The sequence below is a fragment of the Equus asinus genome, chromosome 12, assembly GCF_041296235.1.
Source record: "Equus asinus isolate D_3611 breed Donkey chromosome 12, EquAss-T2T_v2, whole genome shotgun sequence".
Classification (NCBI taxonomy): domain Eukaryota; kingdom Metazoa; phylum Chordata; class Mammalia; order Perissodactyla; family Equidae; genus Equus; species Equus asinus.
In genome coordinates this window covers 18,350,256-18,377,536 of record NC_091801.1, presented here as the reverse complement: position 1 = coordinate 18,377,536, position 27,281 = coordinate 18,350,256, and the positions used below count along the sequence as shown (strand labels likewise).

The 27,281-nt window shown below is 38.8% G+C and overlaps 2 protein-coding genes and 1 non-coding gene across 3 annotated transcripts in view; 1 reads left to right on the top strand and 2 right to left on the bottom strand.

Annotated features, from left to right (window-relative positions):
- The window catches only part of MCMDC2 (minichromosome maintenance domain containing 2), a 38,652-nt gene extending 35,469 nt beyond the window's left edge, over positions 1-3,183 (top strand). The window contains exon 14 of the mRNA XM_014838505.3: positions 678-3,183. Coding sequence (XP_014693991.1) covers positions 678-844 — 167 coding nt within the window. The 3' untranslated portion in view covers positions 845-3,183. The remainder of the gene's footprint in view (positions 1-677) is intronic.
- Positions 2,995-27,281, bottom strand: LOC106829407 (uncharacterized). The gene is made up of 5 exons (XM_070480960.1): positions 27,207-27,281; positions 5,865-6,374; positions 3,669-3,785; positions 3,292-3,405; positions 2,995-3,163 (listed from the first exon to the last, which is right to left on the bottom strand). Exons 1-3 carry the CDS (start codon positions 27,279-27,281, stop codon positions 3,768-3,770), a joined length of 603 nt encoding a protein of 200 aa, XP_070337061.1. The 3' UTR covers positions 2,995-3,163; positions 3,292-3,405; positions 3,669-3,767.
- LOC123275908 (small nucleolar RNA SNORD87) lies at positions 3,481-3,565 on the bottom strand. The gene has a single exon (XR_006512080.1). It is a non-coding gene; the product is annotated as a small nucleolar RNA SNORD87 (small nucleolar RNA).

Genomic DNA, 27,281 nt, shown 5'->3' with positions numbered 1-27,281 from the left:
AGGGTTTTATAGTTTTAGTTCTTACGTTTAGGTCTTTGATCCACTGAATTCGGTTTTGTATACAATGTAAGGGACCAACTTCATTCTTTTGCACGTAGGTATCATTTTCCTAGCACCATTTGTTGGAAAGATTGTCCTTTCCCCATTGAATCTTGGCACCCTTGTCAAAAATTATTTAACCACATATGCAAGGGGTTATTTCTGGGCTATTCTATTCCATTCCATAGGTTGATGTTTGTCTTTATGTTAATGGTTCTTAAATAACTGAGAATTGTACAATAATGTCTATCATCCACTTACCCTTTATAGAATAAAAGGATTAGTGTTTCCCTACCTTCCAATACCTTCTATCCCTACTTTTTCCACCTCCTCAAGTCACTATTCAGCTTCAAAACTGTAAGACTACTTCAGTAGATAAATTTCTAGTTTCCAACCTTTAAAATTTGAACATCAACGTGTTTCTTCCATTGGCCCTGGTACCTGTTTGTTTCATTTACTGAACCTATTTCCTGGGTCTCAAAAGAAAAAAGGTCAGATTTAAATAATTACTGAAATACTTTACTAAGTAGCTCAGAACTTAATTTTAAAACTTTCACTAGAATATTTTGAAATGTGATTTCTTATTTAATATTTCAAGGAGTATGCCTCATTTACATTTTTTTCCTTTTTTCACTTAGGGGCCACTGTATTTTGTGTTGCTCCAAATGCAGTATTTCCATTTGAACTGTATAATGAAGAAAATTTAGAGCAAAGGGATATGTATCTGACTCAGTGCCAACAACAACTCCAACAGTTTATTGCCACATATGGACCTGGGACTCCTGTTTTCGCTAGTGATGAATAGGCAATCTGAAGAAAATTTTTTTCTTCATTTCTACTTAAGCAGTGGAAAAAAATGTGAGTGATCCTGAAGTAATGCTTCAGGTAATACTGTGTGTAGGAGTACATTAGAATCCCATCTTAAAAAATATAGTATGATCTCTTCAAATTAATTACTAATGAAATAAACACTAATCCAAACCTCAAAGCCAAGAGCAGAAATTTAAAACTTAGAAGAATCCTACAAAAAAACTTCTGGTTAGCCAAGTATACCAGTGGTCAACAGATAAAAATATAAATGCTGCAAACCCAGCAATGAAAAATTGGTAACTGGTAACTTTTACATGGTTCCCTCCATTTGTCACAAGGTGGCAATAACACTTTAAATGAGAATATTTACCTACCAATTATTTTAAACCACTTTTTCTTGTGCTTGTGAACTTGACAAATTGATGAGTAAACAACAGCAATTTTTATAATCAGCAGCCTTGAATTTAAGACTTTTCATGCTTAACTAGATATTGACATAGCCATTATATGAATATATATCATTTTGGAAGCCCTAATTACGCAGTCAGGAAAAAGCTTTGGAATTTTCCATTTTCTATAAGCCAGGTTACACAGAAAAAAGTAATTTACATCAAATCAAGGAGCAATGATTGGCTCTTTAAACCTAACTGGTTACAAGATACCAAAAAAACAAGAAAACAATTTGCAAATCCAGTCTTCATTTTTGGAGCGAAGTATCTGTTCTGAAAAGGTAAGGATACCATGAGAAAATATACTTATCTTGTAAAATCCCCAAAATCCTTATTTTTATTTTTCAAAGCTTTAATGAAAGATAATTTTACTAAAAGGAAATGTCATCATAAAATTGCCACCTTATTAACCAAGACACTACCACAGTACCAGAAACTGATACTTCACACAGCTTCATGGATAGCTCACTCTCTATAGAACTTTTGACAAGTCATTCACTCAACAATATATATTGAATATCCACTAGTGCCAGACTATAGCGTTAGCTTTCAGAAGGCAAAACTAGTTTTTAAAAACAAAATATTTACATATTACAATTCTGTAGTTAAGACTTTATTTTATGCCTTCTTATATATTATTTTTCTGGTTCTCTATGGGATGAAGGGAAAACATTTCTATTTTATAAAAATAGGATCCATAAAATGGCCTCCATTTTACAATTGTGAAGTGTTAAGGTTCTTTTGAAACAGGAGGACCAATATCAAACACTGCAGGGAAATGGTTTTCAAATGTTGCCTCTAATGGGAAGTGACTACAGAGATGTCACTGTACACATTTTATACTGTGGTTTAACATACTGAAATTAGAACCCTGATAAAAGCAAGGCCTCAACAGGGAAAAAGGAAGATTTAGCTAAGTCTTCTCTGAGGTAAGAATTCAGCTCAGTTTTAGAATTCTTATAAATTCTCCATTCCTGGACAGACTAGACTGTCCAGTCACCATCTTCCTTAATATAGCATGTTGTTATTATTTGTACTAGGATTAGGATTATTTGGTTCACAAAGGTGAAAGCAAATTAATAAAAATTTTAAATTTACACAAAATCTGTAGGTCACAGGTGAAACCTTGACTTGTAAAGGGCAATTCATTAAGGAGTTTAGGAGTTTTTCAGGTCCAATAGCAGGTTCTAAAGGGGAAGTCCACATAGTGAATATGCAGTGATTAGGGCCTCTCCAGGAATCCGCTAAGGTAGGCAAGAAAGGGTATGAGAACTGGAGGTACTAGAAATTTCTCCCCAGCTGCCTGCCACCTCAGAGACTTATTATCCACAAAAACCCTAGTTATTGTGAAGAACATACTACCCCTAAAGTATGTTAAAAAACAAGTCTGAGGGGCCGGCCCGGTGGCGCAGCGGTTAAGTTCGCACGTTCTGCTTCTTGGCGGCCCGGGGTTCGTTGGTTCGGATCCCGGGTGCAGACATGGCACTGCTTGGCAGCCATGCTGTGGTAGGCGTCCCACGTATAAACTAGAGGAAGATGGGCACGGATGTTAGCTCAGAGCCAGGCTTCCTCAGCAAAAAGAGGAGGACTGGCAGTAGTTAGCTGAGGGCTAATCTTCCTCCAAAAAAAAAAACAAAACAAAACAAAAACAAAAACAAAAAAAAACAAGTCTGACTAGTGACTATGAGAATAGCTGTTTCAAGAGTTGATATAAAGACTTTATTGCCCAGCAATCAAAAGTAGTCAAACATTTATTTTCCTATATAATTTACTGTGAGGTGATCAATGTTAAATAAAATACTAATTTTCATCATTTCATGTCGTCTTGACCAATTCTTCATTTTTTCCTTCCAAAATGTGGTAACCTCAGAAAAACAAAAAGAAACCAACAGTGAAAATCATTCCATACTCAAACTCAAAGAAAATCATACCCTGACACACAAAGGCAACTTTAACAGGAAATGGCCCCAGCCCTTTGGAGTTTATCAGATACCTGTGAATTATAAGTAGATGTAGTTGCTTCATAAATCATAATTACTTGAGGCAATGAAGGATTTTTCAACAGCACAGCTAAGGACTTTGACATTCATCTGCAGCTACCTATAAACTGAAAAGAATATTTCACTCATTTTAATTAAAAAACCACATTATATTTGAATAATTCACATAATCAATATAGATTACTGGCATCTCAGTCTTAAAATTATGTCTTCAAAGAAACCCTCAGCTGGGTAAACGGCAAAAAGTTAAGTCATCATTGTGCCAGTTATTAAACCTATCTATGTAAAAATGTATTAATTTTTGGTACTGCTTTTCAAGAATACCACAAATACATTTTAAAAAGCACACAATTTAATATTAACTTGGTACCTTATACATGTTGTTGTGCTCCTAGTGGTTTTTTCAAAGCCATCCTCTATCTCAAGTTTTTGGAAAACATTTATCATGACCTTCATTCATCTTCAAAATTCATAGGCTCTGGTGCACCTGGAAATTAAATATCCCACTGTGAATTCTCATTTGGACTCCCATCTGTCTGTTTGGCATCTTATATGAAAGAATGGTCCAATAAGATTTTTTTCCATTCTTATCAGGAACCATAAACATAACAACATTTGCAATCTTCCTGGCTCCCAAGGAACTTTTAAAACTACTAACATTGAGACTATATAGTGGAGTTAATTTTCTATCTGTTGTTTAACACATCTCTAATGGAACAAAAGAATGTAAATACTGCTTAATTCTACTTTTCTGGTAGTCAAAACTGGTAATCCCCCAATTTAAAATATCTATAATGATTTGAGTATGTGTTAGTCCTTTTGATTGATTAGACCCTAATAATTCCATAAATGATCTTTCCAAGCTGGAAATGGATTCATTAGCACGGGCAGGAAAAATGGTGGATACATTTATGATGTTCTTTACTGTGGCAGTATTGATTTTAAGACATGATATGGTCCTAATGAGTACCCAGCCATTGCTTTTCTGTCTCAGAGCTTGACATGGATGAGGTATGAGCCAGGTTAAAGGTTAGATATATTTTTAAAAATGTGCAGACCTCCAACTAAAAGCATTACAACAGCAAATCTAACAGTTTTAGAGCCGAGATACATTATGTTGGCATCATTATTGGACACAGTCCTGTGGAATGACTGTCCCAAGCTGCCTGAAAGCACATTTAAGGACTGCAAAGGGCATGGCCAGGGGCACAGATCATGTCCTACAGCTCCCCAGGAGGGAAAGTCATTGAACTAGGCAGCTACTGAAAATGATTTATGAGGACACATCAAATGCTGGACCTTGCAAAACAATTTATCATTTTCAAGTCCTGAAATGCTGAAATATTTCACATAATCAATATTAGGAAGACAAAGTATTGGTTATGATTAATTCCAACTTGGGAAATTTCAGTTTAATATAAGATTCATGGGAACTACTGACAACTACATGCATAGTCCCATTAGTGTGAAGCCTAAAACAAGAAAAAGAATGTTTAGGGATAAATAATGTATAATAAAACTGCTATCTATCTCACCCACTTCAAAAAACCGAGAGACTGGACATACATTCCTAGGCCACGGGCACCTCAGGATGGAAGGCAGGGGAATGGGATAGGGAAACAACAGACGCTATGGTACTGAAATATTCCACTTCTTCAATGGACTGGTGGGCTCTCGTGTATTTAATATGCTTCAGGGCTTACCTGCATTATCAATATTTTTATCAAATATTTAATTTGTAAAACTTAAAAAATTCCAACACTTAGCAATGAAAATAGGATTCAAACCACTTAGGCCTCAAAAATAAGGATGACTGTAACACCAAACAAAACTAAGCCATCACATTTGCCCTGTTGACAGTTAACTGTGAAGATGCTTTAAATGAAGCAAGGTATTTCAAATTTGGGGAAGAAAGAAACCCCACATGACCATAGCAAGTCCCATCTATGAGGTCTTCATTTATAACTTGTTTTTGGAAAGGCAGCATGTTCTTCCAGTCTCCCAGCTGTTGACCAGTTTCTTCTGGGTTATGTCCAGAAATACACGTCCCTGTGTTAAACACAACCATCTAAGGAGAGCGGGCACTTGCGGCCTATTCTACACTGTGCACGTTGTTCTCCAACGCCAGTGGCACGTCTTTAGAGCATCTTTACAAAGAAGACCTAGAAACAAAGGCCGACAAATACCTCTCCCCTGTCGAGACCACAACTCAGTTAGTGGGTAAACTGTGCTGTTAACAATTTAAAAAGCCAATCACAAAGTACAGTTAAGTAAAGGCTGTCTTGATTCCTGAGAGAATCCCTTCCCCCATTATAAAATGCTCCCTAAGGACAAACGAGCGCCCGTGAAGGGAGCCCGGCACCGTCTGGGCCGCACGCAGAGCTTCACTGGGGATGCGGGCGGGGGCCGCGGCGAAGGCCCGGGCGGGGCGGGACTCACCCGGCGACCCTCCAGCCGCCGCGGAACCGAGTCACTCAAGGCCCTTAATTAGTTTCCGAGCCAACAACAGTCGAAATCGGCGTTTACTAAAGAGAAAGGCCAGCTAGGACTCGAGGCGGTTACTCACAAAACGCGACTGCGCAGGCAGCCAGGAGGAAAGCTCGCGGCCGCGTCCACTGGAGGCCGGGGAGGCTGCCTCCGGGGCCGACCTCGCGGGCAACGGACGGAGGCCGCCCGAACGGAGGCGCGGCGCCCAGAGGGCGGAGGGCCCCGAGGACCGAGGCGGGTTCCTGGCAGAAAGAGAAGAGGAACTAAGACCACGGGGACTCCCACCTGGACGAGCCTGGGAAGGGGCCGGCAGGCGCCGCCGCCCGGGCCGCATGGCCCAAGGAGCCTGAGAAGCCCGCCTCCGACGGCGGCCGCGGGGAAAAGAAAGCACGGCCCCGGCGGAGGCTCTTACGCGCCCCGCCCCTTCCGGGCCCTGGCCCCGCCCCGCCCGCCGGTCGCGCCGCGCGGTGGAGAGCCGGGTGGCTGGAGGGGGAGGCGTTGACTGTCGGTCTCTCCCCGGGAGTTTCGGTCTGGGGTGGCGCGGCACACCCCGAGTTTGTTTTGACGGGTTTGGGAACTTCCGTAGAGGCTTTCAAGGTTCATGAGGACCTCCCATAGAGCGATTTCATTGGGTCTGCAAGTGTTTAATCTACCCGCTTGTAGTGGATCCAAGCGAGCAGAAGATGCTCTAAAAAGAAAAGATCACCCGTTCCTAGTACGTTATATTTGGTCGTCTACTCCCTCACAGTTCAGTGCTTAAAAAGTCGTGGTACTGGACATCCCAATTTAGAGTAAGGGTATCTGGAGTCGACTCCTTCACACACACACAAGAACCAGTTACCAGAAAGAGAAGCTATTTCCTCTATAACAATAGCTACTGTTACTCTTTTTTTTATTGATAATAATAAAAACAATAATTTATTGATGGTAATAATAATTATTGATAATAATAAACGGTAAAAAAATTCATAAAGCAGTCACCTGCTTGTTTATAAACATAAAATTTGCTTTTGATTTTCGTGTTTTGTGTTTTATTTTTCTTGTTTATCTCAGTCGTTATACTATCTTGAGTCTTGGCTGCAAAGCACCAGGCCCAGTGCTGGAGGAGACAGGTTGATGATCTTGTTGCCAGGAAGAATACACGTGAAAGCATACAATTAAACAACTGAATCAGTAAAAGACACGTCCTCTTTCTTTTAACAACTGGAACTCTAAGGAATTAATACAAAATCCAGTACGAAATGTATTTGCCTCAAAGAAACGCGGTATGAAAATCTAAACCTAGCAAAATGAATTGTGATCATATTCACTTTACCGAAGGATTCTTCTCTATATAAAATTTTTGTTGAATGCTTTACAGGGGTTTAAAATGGTTTGATTGGGGACCCAAGAGGGCACTGCTTTTTCCGCCCAGTGGTGGCTTGGTCCTCAGCCTGTTGTCAAAGACTCCTGACTGAATATTACTTCTACAACCTGGGCAACTGACTCCACCTACAACTGGGTGGGCAGGTGTGGGAGCCACCATTACTGAATGGTGTAGGGAGGGTGAGCTTGGATGCTGCACCCATCAAATTTAGGCAAGTTTTCAGTGCCCAGGGCCATATGAGAAGGAACTGGAGACCAGCATGGACACTTCTGCCACAATTCCCTACAAGATGGCTCCCCAACTGCTATATGTTTTCCTTTCCTCCTTCTGCGGGAGCTCTCATGGCATTCATTAGCCCCTGCTTCCAAGAGATACCTGACCTAGGAGGACAGAATATGGAAGGGGCCACTGCCTTAATGACTTAGTATGTTCTTTTTTCAGACCAGGTATAATTAAATTCCATGACTAAAATTTAGGTGTTCCTAAAACTCTGCAGCCACTCATTTTCAGATTATTAAGTCAGTTATTTTAATTGATGAATAATATCATTCATTAAATAAATATCTGTTTTCAACTGCAAGTAAGAAGATATGCAGTTAAATGGCTTTTAAAAAATGAGTAGTGAGGGCCAGCCTGTGGCCAAGTGGTTAAGTTTGCGCACTCTGCTTCCGTGGCCTGGGGTTTCATCAGTTGGGATCCTGGACGCGGACATGGCACTGCTCATCAGGCCATGTTAAGGCGGCGTCCCACATGCCACAACTAGAAGCACTCACAACTAGAATATACAACTATGTACTGGGGGCCTTTGGGGAGAAGAAGGAGGAGGAGGAGGAGGAGAGAAGGAGGAGGAAAGAAGATTGGCAACAGATGTGCCAATCTTTAAAAAAAAAATGAGTAGTGTATTATTCCACATTACAAGAAATCCAGAGGTAACTAGTTCTAGGGTTGGTTAATTCAGCAGCACAATATTGTTGGTTTGTGGCAAACTTGTCTGAGACTTGATTTCCCCCTCATGGTTGCAAGAAGGCTCCCCAGCTGTAAACATCACATCTTCTTGTTACAACATCCAAAGGCAGGAAAGAGGGACATTTTTCCTCATGTGTTTCTTTTCTAATCTGGGTGGAAAATCTTTCCCAGAATGCCCTTCAGGTGCCATTGACCATGACTGGATTGCAAGTCCAGGCATTATCAGCTGATAACGTGAGAAGCTGGGCTGTGGCAGAAAAGAAAGAGGAGAGGGGATGGCTGCTGGGTGGGCCATCAACAGTGCTTGCCGCAATGGGTAATCTTAACTTTAAGGTTTGGGGGTATCACTGAATCTCACGAACTCTTTTCTAATTACTCTACGAGAGAGAACATTACAGGGGCGTGAAGGAGGATGTGGAAATTCTGAGAGTGAGAATGAGTACAGATTTTCACTTTAACTTCTTTAACTTCACTTTAACTTCTGCCTCAAAGATAACTTTTCTTTAACACAATATTATTGATATACAAAGAATCTCACATATTTAAAGTGAAAAGTTTGGTAAGTTTTGACATGGGTATATGCCTGTGAAACATCACCACACTAAAGATAAAGAACATACTCATCACCCCCAAACATCTCCTCCTGCCCGTTTATAACCTCTCCTTCATGCCCCCTCCCAACCCCGCCTTCAAACCTCATCCCCACGCAACCACTGACTTGCTTTCTGTCACTGTAGACTAGTTTGCATTTTCTGTAATTTGTTTAAATGGAATTCATATAAGTCTGTACTCTTTTATACCTGGCTTCTTTCACTCAGCATAATTATTTTGAGATTCATCCGTGCTGTTGTGTATAACAACAGTTAATTCCTTTTTAGCACTGAGTAATACTCCCATACATGGATATCCCATAATTTGTTTATCCATTGACCCATGGATGAACGTTAGATTGTTTCCGGTGTTTGGCTGTTACAAATAAAGCTACTATGCACATTCATATATAAGTCTTTGTATGGACATGTGCTTTTATTTCTCTTGGTAAATAGCTAGGAGTGGAATGGCTGCATGGCATGCTAGGTGTATGTGTAACCTTGTGAGAAACTCTTTTCGAAAGTGGTTATACCATTTTACATTCCCATGAGCCATGTTTGAGGCCTCCAACTGCTTCATGTTTCTGCCAACACGTGATGTGGTCAGTCTTTTTGTTTTACATTCAAAAGTAGATGTGTAATGGTATTTCATTGTGCTTTTAGTTTGTATTTCCCTAAAGAATAATAAGCATATTTTTACATGATTGTTTGCTATCTGAATGTCTTCTTTGATGAAATGTCTATTCAAATCTTTTGCCCATTTTAAAAATTGAGTTGTTTGTCTTTTTATAATTGAGTTTCTAGGGTTCTTTATATATTTGGGATACAAGTTCTTTGTCAGATATGATTTGCAAATATTTTCTCCAAGTTTGTATCTTGTCTTTTCATTCCTTTAACGGTGTCATTCAAAGAGAAGTTCTCCATTTTGATGAAATCCAATTTATCAATTTTTTCTTATATGAAGTTTGCTTTTGCTCTTATATCTGAGGAACTTTACCTAATTCAAATTCTAGAAAATGCCTTTTTATTTTCTAACCATAGACCTACTCAATTATCCCTTAGGAGAATAAACACGCCCTTTTCGGGACCACAGATCACTCAACTAGGTTTATGACTATTTACTATTCACAATTCTCTTTGAATCCCACACCAGCTAGGTCTACGTGGATTATGTCATGAAATTTTCCCAAACCCAATAAGCCCCATCAACACTGAAAGAGTCATCCTGAACCAGATCCTCAGAAAACTCATAAATCTCCTGCCTTTGCCCTGCCCATCTGAGATGCTTTTAGCCTGCCAAGGCAGTGGTCTCTCTTACTCTCCAATAAGGGATAACCTCCCTCCTTTACAAGTTTTTGTGATAAATGATAAACTTGGCATTGCTTTACCAACAGTTATTTTGGTAGTCTTTTCAGAGAATCCGCAGTCAAAAAAAAAAAGAAAGAAAGAAAGAAAGAAAAGGAAAGGAAAAAAAGAGGAGGGAGAGAGGCAGAAGGGAATAGATAAATGTCTCCAAAAGCACAGGTAGACAGATCAGAAGAGGAGACATCCACAGTGTGTTTGTGTGTGTTTTAAACAGCCTACATGTCCAGACACTGGTAAAATTAATTATAGTACATCCATACAATGGAATAGAAATCCTACTCTTGCCTGGGAAATTTATTTACTCCCTCTTTTAAACTACTTCAGCCTGTCTCTCTCTCCTCAAACTTCTTCTTTCTTCTCCCCTTCACTCTTGCCTGATAACTTGTATTAGTCGGAGTCCCTGACGAGACAGAAACCACACAGTAATTTAAACAGGAAAAGTTTAATATAAAGAATTATTAACTATAACAACAGGTTACCTATTAAGAGAAAAAGAGAATTCTAAAGACTATGGAAATAGCAGAAATAGGGAGCCCCACCGTCTCTAAGTTGAGACAGAGCCTAACAGAAACAGATTTGGTAGAGTCACTCCAGACCTTGTGGCTCACTGAATGGCAGAGAAGTTCACTGAGATGCCCGATTGGCAGAACTTGCTGGGAAGCCACCCTTGGAGTTGCTAGGGGAAACTACCCACAGGGAGGTGCTACATGCTGCTGGCCACAGTTCACTGCAGGAACCTGTTGAGAGGAGCAAACAAGAACCAGGAAGAGAAGCTCCTTCTTCCTGGAGTCTCCCTTCAGCAGCCTCTACTGACAAGCCTTAACACTGTGCCCTTGGCAAAGGAGAAATGTTTACGTGGTCCAGCTCCATTATAGCAGAGCAGGTCAAGAGGAGTAAATCTGGAGATGAAAGACAGTAGAGTGGTAGCTGGCACATTCTGTCCTCTCACTCCATTGAGAAAATAGCAGCCATCAGATGGGCACTCATCATCAAGTCCGCACCCCTCTGGGCCCACTTCCTCCTTCTGCCCTCCTGTTGCTGGCCGAAGTATCCCTCCTCCTATCAAAGGTGCTTGGTCCTGACCCTTCTCTCCTTCTCAGAGACTAGCTCCTGCAGGTTTCCCCTCTTCTGCCTCATCAATCTCTCCCTTACCGCTGGACGATTCCAGCAGCATACAAACATGTTCTAGTTTCTCTATACAGTTTATTTATTCATTTTTGGCTGTCCAGTATCCATTCCCACTTCTTTTGATAAAAGCGTATATTGACATTGCTTGAATTTACATGTCCACCCCAAATCTCACCTCCGAAGTCAAGATTCATGGATTTTCTGACCACCATTTCCAATGCTGAGGGTGGAGGCAGGTAATGAACGTATCCCTGACTTTTAACCTTTCATTCTCGTCTTCTCTCTTTCTCTTTTTCTATTGAAGCCTTTATATTTCTTCTTCCTCTCTAATGGAAACTTCCATTAAGTCATCTCTTGAGATTCCTCTTCCTATGCAAAACTTAATTTTTACTCCTTTAAGCTTTGCTTTATTAGTAATGGGTTTTGGAATTTAGAATTCCCCTTTCCCTTACAAGTCTATCACCTTCAAAGAGACTTAAGAAAGTCAATGTAGAAACTCAGGGGTGCCTGATAACCTTGATTAATACTGTCAATAACTTCTCATTATACTTAAAAAATATCTACTTGCATATAAGTCAATTGATTTTTGACAGGGGTGCCAAGACCATACAATGGGGAAAGGACAATCTTTTCAACAAATGGTGCTGGGAAAAATGGATATCTACATGCAAAAGAATGAAGTTGGTCCCTGACTTGATACTATATACAAAAATTAACTCAAAATAGATCAAAGACCTAAACTTAAGAGCTAAAACTCTAAAACTCTTAGAAGAAAACACAGGATAATATCTTCATCACATTGGATTTGGCAATGATTTCTTGGATATGACACCAAAAGCACGGGCAACAAAAGAGAAAATAGATAAATTGGATTTCATCAAAATTAAAAATGTTTGTGCATAAAAAGACACTATCAAGAGAGTAAAAAGATAATCCACAGAATGGAAAAAAATATTTGCAAAGCATATATCTGATAAGAGATTACTATCTAGAATATATGAAGAACTCCTACTACTCAACAATGAAAAAAACCAAACAATCCAGTTCAAAAATGGACAAAGGACATGAATAGACATTTCTCCAAAGAAGATATACGAATGGCCAATAAGCACATGAAAAAGATGCTCAATATAACTAGCCACTAGTGAAATGTAAATCAAAACTGCAAAGAGATACCACTTCATATCCATTAGGATGGCTATTGTCAAAAATACCCCAACAAAATAACAAGTGTCGGCAGAGATATGGAGACTGTTGCACATTGCTGATGAGAATGTAAAATGGTGCAGCTACTGTGGAAAATAGTATGGTGGTTCCTCAAAAAATTAAACATAGAATTACCCTATGATCCAGCAATTCCACTTCAGGATATACACCTAAAAGAATTGAAAGCAGAGATTCAAACAGATACTTATATGCCAATGTTCATAGCAGCATTGTTTGTGAAAGCTGAAAGGTAGAAACGACGGAAATGTCCTTCAATTGATGAACGGATAAACAAAATGTGCTTTATACGTACAATGGAATATTATTCAGCTTTAAAAAGGAAGTAAGTTCTGATATATGCTACAATGTGATGAATATTGAGGACCTTATGCTACGTGAAATAAGCCAAACAAAAAAGGATATTATATATTATATATAAATAAATTATATATATTATATAAATATGTTTATATTTTATTATATATATTATATAAATATGTATATATTATATATAATATAATGACATAAATATTTAATTTTATATAAAAATATACATATTTAATATATATTATTTAAATAATAAATATAAATAATAATTATAAATAGAAATATAATATAAATATTGTAATAAAATATTTAATATATATTATATTTCTATATAATAGAAATATAAAATATAAATAATTATAAATATCAATAAATAATATTAACAAATATATAAATGTATAAATATATAAATATATAAACAAATATATAAATATATAAGCATATATATTATATAAATATAATGTAATTATATAAATAATATAAATTATATATAATATACAACATATAATATATATTGTATATAAATTATTAAAAATTATATAAATATATTATATAAATATAAATATATAAATTTATTTGTATATAAATATACAAATAAATAAAGGATAAAATATTATATGATTCCACTTTTATGAGGTATTTAGAACAGGCCAATTTGTGGAGGTACAAAGTAGAAGAGTGGTTACCAAGGGCTGGGGTGAAGAATGGATGGGGAGTTATTGTTTAATAGGTACAGAGTTTCTGTTTGGGATGATAAAAAAGCTCTGGAAATGGATAGTGGTGATGGTTTGTGAATGGATTGTGAATGTACTTAACGCCACTGAATCATACACTTAAAACTGGTTACAATAGTAATTTTTACGTTAAGTGTATTTTACCACAATAAAAATAAAATAAAAGATATTCTTAAAAGAGGAAAAAGAGGGGGCTGGCCCCGTGGCTGAGTGGTTAAGTTCGCGCACTCTGCTGTAGGCGGCCCAGTGTTTCGTTGGTTCGAATCCTGGGTGCGGACATGGCACTGCTCATCAAACCACGCTGAGGCAGTGTCCCACATGCCACAACTAGAGGCCTCACAACAAAGAATATACAACTATGTACCGGGGGGCTTTGGGGAGAAAAGGAAAAAAATAAAATCTTTGAAAAAAAAAAAAAAAGAGGAAAAAGAGGGGCCGGACCCTTGGCCAAGGGGTTGAGTTCTCACACTCTGCTTTGGCTGCCTGGGTTCACTGGTTTGGATCCTGGGCACTGACCTACACGCCACTCATCAAGCCATGCTGTGGCGGCATCCCACAAAGAAGTAGAACGACTTACAACTAGGATGTACAACTACGCAGTGGGGCTTTGGGGAGGGGAAAAAAAAAGAGAGAAAAAAGAGGGGGCTGGTCTGGTTGCGTAATGGTTAGATCCGCATACTCTGCTTCAGTGGCCTGGAGTTCGCAGGTTCAGATCCTGGGCACAGACCTGCACACCACTCATCAAATCATGCTGTGATGGTGTCCCACATACAACATGGAGGAAGATGGGCACAGATGTTAGCTCAGCTACAATCTTCCTCAAGCAAAAAGAGGAAGATTGGCAACAAATGTTAGCTCAGGGCCAATCTTCCTCACAAAAAAAAGAGAAAAAATATCCACACCTTCACCTGGCCTACCTCATCTCTTGCTTCCCCCTCTCTTACTACACACCAGTCAACTTGGCTTCCTCTTAGTTTTAGAACATGCCAAACAATTTTCACATCTCAAGGCCTTTGCTCTTGCCTGGAATTCTCTTGACCTAGATTTTTTTTTTTTTTAAAGATTTTGTTTGTCCCTTTTCTCCCCAAAGCCCCCCGGCACATAGCTGTGCACTTTCAGCTGTAGGTCCCTCCAGCTGTGGCATGTGGGATGCTGCCACAGCATGGCCTGACGAGTGGTCCCATGTCCTCGCCCAGGATTCGAACTGGCGAAACCCTGGGCCGCCGAAGCAGAGCACCCAAACCCAACCACTTGGCCACGGGGCCGGCTCCATTGACCCAGATTTTTGAATGGCTGACTTTTTCCTTTCTTTGATCTCAGCTTCTATGTCAATTTCTCATTAAGGCGACACTTGCCCCACCTGTCTAAAGTGGGCCCACTATAAAAACGTCTCCCTTCTGGTCTCCTTCATAACCTGCAATTAGATTGTTTGTTAGTTTGTTTTTAACTTATATATGCTTGCTGCTCTCACTGGAATATACATTCTGTGAGAGGAAAGACCTTTTCTGTTTTGTCCGCCTTTTTATTCCTAACACCTAATACAGTCTTTAGCACTTAATAAATATCTGTTGAATGAATAAAATGAATCATTGATCTGTATGTGCTGATTTGGAAAATTTTTCAAGATATCAAATTTTAAAAGTCAGGTGCAGAAGGTACTTAGTAAAATCTCATTTTTGGTTCAATAAAAAGAACACGCGCGTCTGTGATTGTGGGTAGAATATTTTTGAAAGGTTACAAAAGAAACTGTTTACAATGCATGCCTCTAGGGAGTGAAACTTGGAGTTTGTGGGGAAAGTGATTTATTTTTATCATGTACTGTTCTCTACTGTTTGGATTTTTATTATGTGTATGCAATTTTATAATTAGATTACATTTAAAAAAATTATTAAAGTAGTACATTTTCTCTTCTGACTGCAAAAACAGACCATTCCTAAGATTTGCCCCTTCAGCTCACCACTCTCATTTACCCCTGACTGGCAGTATGACAAGTGTTTGGTATTTTCCTTCAATGAGCGCTTCCCTGGGGGTTGCTGGTCTTAAGTTGTTGAACTGAGTCAACACTCACCATTGCAAATACAACTAAAACAACTTCAAGGGAAAAGTTTCATGGTTTAACTCTTATATAGCAGTTTATCAAAAGTAATCTTTTAAAAAAAAGCTATTCTTTGATAATATAACTAGGATTATCTTAGAAAGTTTACATTTTGTAGCTAGACATATGTGTAGATTCAGGGCATATAGGATATTATTTTCTTTCTTTCTTTTTTTTTTTTTTTTGTGAGGAAGATTGGCCCTGAGCTAACATTTGTTGCCAATCTTCCTCTTTTTTTTTTTTTTTGCTTTAGGATGATTGTTGCTGAGCTAACACCTGTACAATCTTCCCTTATTTTATGTGGGATGCCACCACAGCATGGCTCAACAAGTGGTGCTAGGTCTGTGCCCGGGATCTGAATCTGTGAACCCCAGGCCACTGGACTGGAGTGTGTAAATTTAACCACTACACCACCGGGCCAGCCCCAGGATATTATTTTCTTATAAGCTGTCAGAATCTATAGTCTGCACTGACACATGTAAATCTCATTAGTAAATTAATACATTTGACCTTCAGTCCTTTTTCATATTAGTGAGTGATTTTGAGAACTTCCTAGTTTCCCTAGACGTTTGCAGAGAAAATGAGGCTGGACCTAGAAGGAAGTTGGCTATAATAACCACATGCCTGTGCTTTCTCGTGCTCAATAGTAAGCGTGTTAAAATAGAGTTAATGTAAGAGAAATGTAAATGACCTTAGTCAGAAATGCATGACTTTTATGTATAAGATCCTTTTACCTCAGGCAAGATTATTTTTAAACATAATATTGACATTAAGATAATCATAGCATTTATACACCTCGTCAAGGTTAAAGTTCCAAATCTGTGAAAAATACATTAAATTGTCAGAAAATAGAGCACTGATCTGAATGAAAGTTGATTCTTAAACACTTGAAGTACGTGAACTTTACTGAGATAATTTTGGTGAAAATTACCTAAATTACTTATGATTTCTGCCCGGATCTAAAATAATGAGTGGCTTTAATTGTCAACATGAGATGCTAGGGTTTTCCTTTTCTGTTTAAAAATTTAACCTTTTTGTTAAGAGTAAGCCTTGAAAACAACCACTTAAATCCTATGACAAGTTCTGAACGTAGTGGAATGTTACTAACATTATTTGAGCTGACCAGTGGGACTGAGGGGAAGTTGGCTAGGGGACTTCAGGGACAGTTTTCTTCTTTGATGAAAAGACACATATAGGAAGAACTAGCTCTTCTTCCCCTGCTATTATCATCTGTGAAAGAATTTCTGGCATTGCTGCATCCCTCTTGTTAAATGAAGGGAGCTTGGTAAAGATGGCAAAGTGGAAAGAAGAAGGGATCAGCGATTTATAGACATCAAATAGTCACCAAAGTCACCAGCCAGGGAGCCACTCCAGCGTAGGATTCTTGTTACGTGAAATAATACACTTTTCTCACTGTTTAAAAAAATTATTTAAGAATGACTACATAGGGAGTTGAGAATGTGGGAGTAACTGAAAAAATCAAACTAAGGTTAAATTACGATGTTATTTGTACCTCAGTGATGATCTAATACAAATCATGTCCTGAAATTAACATCCCATTAAGCTTAAACAGTGTAGATTCTGAGTGTTTCTTCTACAACGCCTTCTTGGACATATGCATGAGAATTTCTCTCTCTGTCTAGTGGTGTTTTGGTAAACAAGATCTAAAAAGAAAACCCCAAACCCTGATTTGTAGCATATGCAGATTTCCACGATGTAAATATTTCCATCATGGCTGATTTCAAGCTACTGTTGAACAACTGGCTCACCAGATACCTGAATACTTGAATAGTTAAGTTGGCTCTCACAGCACACCATTGTCCCTAGAAGTTGAATTGCTAGGTTGAAGGATTGAAGGATAAATGCATCTTCCTACTTAATATAGTCAAATTGCTTTCCAAGTGGTTGTACTACACCCTTGTCAAAACTTGCTCTTTTCAGAATTTAAACATTTTTGTCAATCTGATAAATATGAAATGGTATTTATTGTTATTTTAATTTGCATTTGCCATGACGTTGAAAAGATAACTTTACATATGTTTTATTTTTCCCTTAAAACTCTTTTTTCATGGGCTGGCCCTGTGGCTTAGTGGTTAAGTTCAGTGCACTCCACTTTGGCAGCCCAGGTTTGGTTCCTGGGCTCGGACCTACACCACTCATTGGCCACCATGCTGTGGTGGCGACCCACATACAAGATAGAAGAAGATTGGCACAGATGTTAGGGATAATCTTCCTCAGCAAAAAAAAATTTGGTATACTTTTAATCATTTAGGTTTTCTCTTCTGTAAATCATAGGCTTCACAGCTTTTGCCCAATTTTTTATTGGATTATTTGTAATTCTTAAAATTGATTTATGGGATTTCTTTATATATTCTGGATACTAATCTTTTGTCAATTAACAGTTAGATGTATTGCAAATAACTTTTTCCAGTCTGTTTTATTTTTGAATTTTATTTACAGTGTTTTACGTTGTTTGGAAGTCTACACTCTACTGTGCTTTCCAACAGCTCCCCAACACCCAACACTGCATTTCTATGAAACATTTCTGGCTACTCTTAAATCCAAATCCTTTAATGTGTCTTTCAAGGTCCTCTTTGATTTGAAAATTAGGAATACTATAGTACTTATTCCCAGGATTTTTGTGAGCATTAAATGAAATAATATACGTGATATATTCACCACCCTCTCGCCTTCTCCACAGGCTTTCATTCAAAGCAGCATGTTTTTCTCACTTGCTTTTCCCTATGCCTAGAGTGTTCTTGTCCCTCTTTGCCTTCTCAGGAAAGCCTTCCTTGATATCTTAAGACTCTGTGTATCTATGGCAGACACGCTTGTTGCTGTCTGGTAGCCACCCCCAGCCTTCTTCCCTGATAATGGAACCTGATTTTGTTTGTGTTATGTGCCTAGTTCTAGAGCTGAGCCAGTTATTTCAATCTGTTTTCCTGCTTTCTCTGCCTCCTGCGGTGGATCCTGGGGACTAGCTCACTCAATAATTATTCCAGCCTCCTTTTATCTGCATTTCTGTACTTCAGAGAATGAAAAGCTAAGTATTATATATTCCAAAAGTCTCTTGCAACTAGGATTCTGGATGTGAATTAGGTCCTGCCAATAAAAACCTGAATTCTAAATTGAGTTATGTCGGGAGAAAAGCAGGCCACAAGGCATCCATTTTGCTGACGTGCGCAGCAAAGGCAGCATGCTTCGGGAGGCTGCGTTGTGGGGGCAGCTTCCCATTTGGCAGGCAGAGTTCAGATCATGGCAGAAGTTCCAGCTGCCTTGGAATGCCTTGGTCATTCCAGCCCAGTTCCATGGAATGACCGGAAATTGTTCCTATAAATCCAGCCCAAGTCTGTTTCATCCCAAGGATTCTGCAAGTCACTAATACCCTATAATAGGCCCCTTTCTTTTTAAGCTAACTAGAGTGAATACCCCAACCAAGTCAAGACCGATATACCCTCCTTACACCTCGGAGTGACCTTGTGACCCGCTTCTGGCCAATGAGAAATAAGTAGAGGACTTGTACCCCGATAACTTTAAGAAGCCATCTTAGCAGTCCTGGACTGCCTGCTTGTAGATTTCTTTTACATGAGAGGAAAAAAGTCGTAATTTATTTAAGCCACTATGGTTAGGTCTTTCTTATTAGTGGCTGAATGCAATTCCTAACTGATATAGAAAGCAATGAACAATGCATGTCATAGTATTAAAAAAAAAAATTTGTGGATCAACTGATGATTGGTGGATATAGCCACCGAGGCATGAAATAGCATGTGTGTGTGTGTCTGTGTTTACAACAACTTAAAGCGTAAAATAGGAAGTGGCAGAGAATAAGGGGGGTGATATAGGTTGGGGTTAAGGGGTTGGACATCCTCCCAGATGATGGGGAACCATTGAAGGGATTTGAGAAAGCGTGTTACATCCTCAGGTTTGCGTTTTTGATAGGGTACTTCGGTGCACCCGTTCTCAAGGCAGGGAAAACTGTTAAATCTGCAAATTGTGAGGCGAAAGATGATGAAGAGCTATAGTAATTATTCTTACATACATTTGTGAAAGTAAGTAAATCTTTAGGGGAATTCTTTAACCTGGAATTGCTAAGTCAGAGTGTGTACACTGAAAATATTTAGGGATACTGCCAAACTGTATTTAAAAGAGTTTATACTCCAACAGTGCGACAGTCCTCATTTCCTCACTCTCACCAAAAATGGATATTTTAGATTTGGATCATCCCTTTTTTTTTTTTCACATTCCTCTATTTAGTATTATCTGGGAGAGGGGAAAAAAAAGGCAGGAGGATAAAAATTACAGAGATTCAGCTTCATCAAAAACATACATGCTCAAGCATTACGGGCCTGGTTAAAACAAGTTAATTCCAACATGCCAGAAAAATTAGTCACCATCACTTACCCTCTGAGTCCAACTAACCATTCCCCCATCCTAGTTGTGTTGACATATAGTTGACATATAATGTTGTATAAGTTTGAAGTGTACAACATGATTTGATACCTGTCTATATTGTGAAATGATTACCACAATAATTTTAGTTAACATCCATCACCTCACATAGTTACAAATTTTTTTTTTGTGATGAGAACTTTTAAGATCTACTCTCTTAGAAACTTTCAAATATACGATATAGTATAGTATCGTTAACTATAATCACTATGTTGTATTATATCTTATACCTGGATAGTTTGTATCATTCTGATAAGTGAAACACGTTATTTCATTGCTTTTTAATTTATATTTCTTCACCATGAGTGAGTTTGTGTATCTTTTCATAAAGATATTGGCTGTTTGATTTCCTTCTATGAACTGCTTATTCATACCATTTGTGGAATTTTCTGAGTTGCTGGCCTTTTTCTTTTTAAATTCTGAGAGCTAATTTTATATAAAGGAAATTGGTACTGTGATTATTATATGTGTTGTGACTTTTTCCCTTAGTATCCTCTTTTTGTCTTTTCACCTTATGTTTTTTTCTTTTATGAATTTATTTTTATATAGTCAAAATTACCTAGCTTTTCCTTTATGGCTTCTTGTGTCGTGCTTCCCTTTGTCATCTCTAACTGCTCATCTAATAGAGCTAACCAGCCAGAAGACACACCTGACCCACACTGAGCTTTCTCACTTTCTCAGCTATTATTTCACGCCAACTATGTGAACTGAGGAGAAAGGGAGGAAAAGCAAGGGAAATGTATTGAGGGCAGACACTGAGCCAAGTGCTTATCACAGTGAGAGAGCTGTGGCAAAGAAGGATGTCTTCCAAGTGGACTGGGGGTAGCAAACTGGAGTGCCTGAAACACCCAGGCAGCTACCAGGGCAGGCAACCTAGCAGAGAGGATGAGAACCAGATTCTCAGAGCCTGTGTGAGTCTGCATCCTCGCTCTGCCACTGACTAGCTGGGCAATTATGGGCAAGCTTCTCATATTTTGTGAATTTCCCTAATCCATCTGCAAAGGTCCATAAATGTCCTCAGTATCATCATTCAATCATTTAGGTGTGTTCTAAACTATAAGGTCAAACAAAATGGAATACTGCACAATTAAGATGCAAACTGTCAATACAGATAGTCAATCTCAATGGTGTAATTGGGTTAAAATGTCCACACCATGACTCAAGTGTGAGAGAAATAATGTAGCTTTCTTTACATATTGTATGCATCCTCATCTTGTTCAGGGATCCCCACCCCTGAAGAGGAAGAACATCTGCCAAGTAGGCAGACAGTTAAATACAGGCACACTTCATTTTATTGCACTTTGCTTTATCGTGCTTCACAGACGTTGTGTTTTTTACAAATTGAAGGTTTGTGACAACCCTGCATCAAGCAAGTCTGTTGGCGTCATTTTTCTAACAGCATTTACTCATTTCATGTCTTTGTGCCACATTTTGGTAATTCTCGCAATATTTCAAACTTTTTCATTATTGATATTTTTGTCATGGTGATCTGTGATCAGTGATCGTTGATGTTACTTTTGTAATTGTTTTGGGGCACGGTGAACCGTACCCATATAACATAGCAAGCTTAATCAATAAATGTTGTGCATGTTCTGACGGCTCCACAGACCAGCTGTTCCCCCATCTCTCTCCCTCTCCTCGGGCCTCCTTATTCCCTGAGACACGACAATATTGAAATTAGGCTAATTAATAACCCTGCAATGGCCTCTAAGTGTTCAAGTGAAAGGAACAGTCACACATCTCTCACCTTAAATCAAAAGCTAGACATGATTAAGCTTAGTGAGAAAGGCATGTCGAAAGCTGAGACAGGCTAAAAGCTAGGCCTCTTGCGTCAAACAATTAGCCAAGTTGTGAATGCAAAGGAGAAGTTCTTGAAGGAAATTGAAAGTGCTACTCCAGTGAACACACAAATGATAAGAAAGCAAAACAACTTTATTGCTGATATGGAGAAGTTTCAGTGGTCTAGATAGAGGATCAGATCAGCTACAACATTCCTACAAGCCAAAGCCTAATCCAGAGCAAGGCCCTAACTCTCTTCAATTCTGTGAAGGCTGAGAAAGGTGAGGAAGCTGCAGAAGAAAAGTTTGAAGTAAGCAGAGGTTGGTTCATGAAGTTTAAGGAAAGAAGCCGTCTCCACAACATAAAAGTGCAAGGGGAAGTAGGTGCTGGTGCAGAAGCTGCAGCTGGTTAGCCAGAAGATCGAGCTGAGATCGTTAATGAAGGTGCTACACTAAACAAGAGATTTTCAATGTAGATGAAACTGCTTTCTATTGGAAGAAGATGCCACCTAGGACTTTCATAGCTGGAGAGGAGAGGTAAATGCCTGGCTTCAAAGCTTGAAAGGACAGGCTGACTCTCCTGTTAGGAGCTAATGCAGCTGGTGAGGTTAAGTTGAAGCCAATGCTCACTTACCATTCTGAAAATTCTGGGGCCCTTAATAGTGATGCTAAATGTACTCTGCCTGTGCTGTATAAATGGAACAACAAAGCCTAGGTGACAGCACATCTGTTTACAACATGGTTTACTGAATATTTTAAGCCTACTGTTGAGACCTACTGCTCAGAAAAAAAAGATTCCTTTCAAAATATTACTGCTCACTGACAATGCACCTGGTTACCCAAAAGCTCTGATGGAGATGCACAATGAATTAACGTTTCCATGCCTCCTAACACAGCATCCATTCTGCAGCCCACGGATCAAAGAGTAATTTCAGCTTTCAAGTCTTATTATTTAGGAAATATTAAATGCCATAGATTCCTCCAATGGATCTGGGCGAATTAAATTGAAAACCTTCTGGAAAAGACTCACCCTTCTAGATGCCATTAAGAACAATCATGATGGGAAGAGGTCAAAATATCAACATTAACAGGAGTTTGGAAGAAGTTGATTCCAACCGTCATGATGACTTTGAAGGGTTCAAGATTTCAGCGGAGGAAATAAGGGTAGATGTGATAGAGATAGCAAGAGAACTAGAATTAGAAGTGGAACCTGAGGATGTGGCTGAATTGCTGAAATCTCATGATAAAAGTAATACATGAGGAGTTGCTTCTTATGGGTGAGCAAAGAAAGTGGTTTCTTGAGATGGAATCTATTCCTGGTGAAGATGCTGTGAAGATTGTGGAAAAGACAACAAAGGACTCAGAATATTACATAAACTTAGTTAATAAAGCAGTGGCAAGATTTGAGAGGATTGACTTCATTTCTGAAAGAAGTTGTACTGTGGATAAAATGCTATCAAACAGCATCACATGCTACAGAGAAATTGTTTGTGAAAGGAATAGTCAATGATGCAGCAAACTTCATTGTCATCTCACTTTAAGATATTGCTGCAGCCACTCCAACCTTCAGCAACCACCAACCTGATCAGTCCACAGCAGTCAACATCGAGGCAAGACCCTCCACCAGCAAAAAGATTACAACTTGCTGAAGACTCAGATGATAGTTAGCCTGTGTTAGCAATAAAGTATTTTCTCTTTGTTTGTTTAAAAATCTTTTTTTGTGACATTCTTTCAACTCATCCTGCAAAAGATTTGGATTTAGTTTCATACTTTTCTTACTGTGTATGTGTGTTTTTTAATTGAGGTCATGATAGTTTACAACATTGTGAAATTTCAGTTGTAAGTTATTATTTGTCAGTCACCATGTAAGTGCACCCTTTCACCCCTTGTGCCCACTCCTCAACCTCCTTCTCCCTGGTAACCACTAAACAGTTCTCTTTGTCCACGTGTTTGTTTATCTTCCACATATGAGTGAAATCATACGGTGTTCGCCTTTCTCTGTCTGGCTTATTTTGCTTAACATAATACCCTCAAGGTCCATCTGTGTTGTTGTGAATGGGGCAATTTGTTTTTTTTTATGGCTGAGTAGTATTCCATTGTATCTATAGTACCACATCTTCTTTATCCATTCATCAGTCGATGGACACTTGGGTTGTTTCCATGTCCTGGCTATTGTGAATAATGCTGCAGTGAACATAGGAGTGCCTAAGTCTCTTTGAATTGTTGATTTCAAGATCTTTGGATAAATACCCAGTAGTGGGATAGCTGGGTCATATGGTATTTCTATTTTTAATTTTTTGAGAAATCTCCATACTGTTTTCTATAGTGGCTGCATCAGTTTGCATTCCCACCAGCAGTGGATGAAGGTCCCCTTTTCTCCACAACCTCTCCAACATTTGTTATTTTTTGTCTTAGTGGTTATAGCCATTTTAACAGTAAGGTGATATCCCATTGTAGTTTTAATTTGCATTTCCCTGATGATTAGTGATGTTGAACATTTTTTTCATGCGCCTATTAGCCATCAGTATGTCTTCTTTGGAAAAATGTCTGTTCATATCCTCTGCCCATTTTTTGATCAGGTTGTTTGATTTTTTGTTGTTGAGTTGTATGAGTTCTTTATATATTAGGGAGATTAACCCCTTGTCAGATAGATGATTTGCAAACGTTTTCTCGCAGTTGGTGGGTTGTCTTTTTGTTTTGATCCTGGTTTCCCTTGCATTGCAGAAGTCCCATTTGTTTATTTTTTATTTTGTTTTCCTTCTTTGAGTAGACATGGTATTTGAAAAAATTGTTTTAAGACCAATGTCAAAGAGTGTAATGCCTATATTTTCTTCTAGAAGTTTTATGGTTTCAGGTCTTACCTTCAAGTCTTTGATCCATTTTGAGTTTATTTTTGTGTATGACAAAAGATAACGGTCTACTTTCATTCTTTTGCATGTGGCTGTCCAGTTTTCCCAACACCATTTATTGAAGAGACTTTCCTTTCTCCACTGTATGTTCTTAGCACCTTTGTCGAAGATTAGCTGTCCACAGATGTATGGTTTTATTTCTGGGCTTTCAATTCTGTTCCACTGATCTATGTGCCTGTTTTTGTACCAGTACCATGCTGTTTTGGTTACTATAGCTTTGTACTACATTTTGAAGTCAGGGATTGTGATGCTTCCAGCTTTGTTCTTTTTTCTCAGGATTGCTTTAGCTGTTTGGGGTCTTTTGTTGCCCCATATGAATTTTAGGATTCTTTGTTCTATTTCCATGAAGAATGTCATTGGGATTCTGATTGGGATTGCATTGAATCTGTAGATTGCTTTAGGTAATAGGGACATTTTAACTGTATTTATTCTTCCAATTCATGTGCCTGGAACATCTTTCCATTTCTTTATGTCATCATTGATTTCTTTCAGAAAAGTCTTATAGGGTTTTCATTGTATAGGTCTTTCACCTCCTTGGTTAAATTTATCCCTAGATATTTTATTCTTTTTGTTACAATTGTAAATGGGATTGTGTTCTTAAGTTCTCTTTCTGTTATTTCCTTATTAGAGTATAGAAATGCAACTGATTTTTGTAAGTTGATTTTGTCCCCTGCAACTTTGCTGTAATTGTTGATTATTTCTAATAGTTTTCTGATGGATTCTTTAGGGTTTTCTAGATATAAAATCATGTCATCTGCAAACTGTGAGAGTTTCAATTCTTCATTGCTTATTTGGATTCCCTTTATTTCTTTTTATTCCCTAATTGCTCTGGCCAAAAATTCCAGTACTATGTTGAATAAGAGTGGTGAGAGTGGGCACCCTTGTCTTGTTCCTGTTCTTGGAGGGATGGCTTTCAGTTCTCCCCCATTGAGTATGATGTTGGCTGTGGGTTTGTCATTTATGGCCTTTATTATGCTGAGGTACTTTCCTTCTATATTGATTTTATTGAGAGTTTTTATCATAAATGGATGTCGGATCTTGTCAAATGCTTTCTCAGAGTCTTCTGAGATGATCATGTGGTTTTCATTCCTTATTTTGTTAATGTGGTGTATCGCACTGATTGATTTGTGGATGTTGAACTATCCCTGTGTCCCTGGTATAAATCCCACTTGATCATGGTGTATGGTCTTTTTAATGCATTGCTGTATTTGGTTTGCCAATATTTTGTTGAGTATTTTTGCATCTATGTTCATCCATGATATTGGCCTGTACTTTCCTTCTTTGTGTTGTCCTTCTCTGGCTTTGGTAGCAATAAAGCATTTTTAAATTAAAGTATGTACATTGTTTTTTAAGACACAATGCTATTGAACTCTTAACAGACTACAGTATAGTGTAAACATAACTTTTATATTCACTGGGAAACCAAAAAATTCATGTGACTGACTTTATTGCAATATTCACTTTATTGCAGTGGTCTGGAACTGAACCCCCACTATCTCTGAGGTATGCCTGTATTCAGTCAGGTAAAAGTTGTAACTCTATCAGGGCTATTTCCCCCTCTCAATGAGCTTCCTACCTGCCCTTTCCCCTTGATCCTTGGGTAGCTGCAGGGAGAAGTTATGTATCGTAAGGTAGAAGGTGGGACCGCGGGCTCCCATGCTGTCCTCTGGGTCTAGACTTGACTTTGAAATAATGTGTTTGTTACCTTGGTGTCGTGCTGGTGTCACTGCTGAGGCCCTTTGTCCTAATTACAATCTCCTGTTTTGAGGGCCCTGTGTTCTGCCATTTCCCTGGCATCTTGGCCTGGGTACCCTCAGCAGCTTCTGCACCCAGTGGCAGCTTGTGGGCTGCCACCTGTCTCCTCCCTCAGCCATTGCCTCTCACTACCCAATATGTGGGTGTCTCCCTGGCCCCCCACTTTGGCATGGCTCTGGGCAGAATCCAACGCTTCTGAGTGTTTGCAGCCTCCCAGGCTCTGCCTAGTGAAGCGTGGCAAGGTCAGCCCTTGTCTCCAATTCCTCCCTGCCCCACTCTTCCCCACTGTACCCAAGGCAGATGCCAGCAGAGACTTTCCCCGTCTGCCCCTCACCCTGACCCTACCTTCCTTCTCTCTGTTACCACTTAGAGTAAAACTCTATACACCTCCAATCTGGCTCCTAAACATAGAGGGTAAATTTGGGATTTAGAATTTGATTTCTTCTCTTAATAAAGTTTGAATTTTAGGTCCATTATCTTGCTAGAGATTCTGAAGGTCAGTTTTGTGACTTCAAAGGTACACAATGATTTCATTCTAAGAGCAATGTGCCCTTAACCAGAGGCCCTTAATTCAGTGACTAGGTCACTGAATCAGTTTAATAATTAAAAATAGATGATCCCCTCCTCTCCTTAGTAAACTATTGCATCCCCTAACAAAATTCACTCACATAAGTGATCCCAAACTCATCCCCTACTAGGAAGTGGGATCTAGGTCTCTTTCCACAATTTCTCTCTTACTTCACCCCTTCTTACCTCTCCATTTTCCCCCTCCTCAAGTTTGACTAAACATGGATCTCGAGTAACAAGCTCTTTCCTCTCACCATTCAT

Excerpts from the sequence above, each read along its gene's own strand:
- LOC106829407 (XM_070480960.1), bottom strand. The coding sequence starts at position 27,281 with ATGAATGGTGAGAGGAAAGAGCTTGTTACTCGAGATCCATGTTTAGTC. Across the intron at positions 6,375-27,206 it reads AGGAGGGGGAAAATGGAGAG|CCTCTACGGAAGTTCCCAAA; the intron begins GTAAGAAGGGGT and ends GAACCTTGAAAG.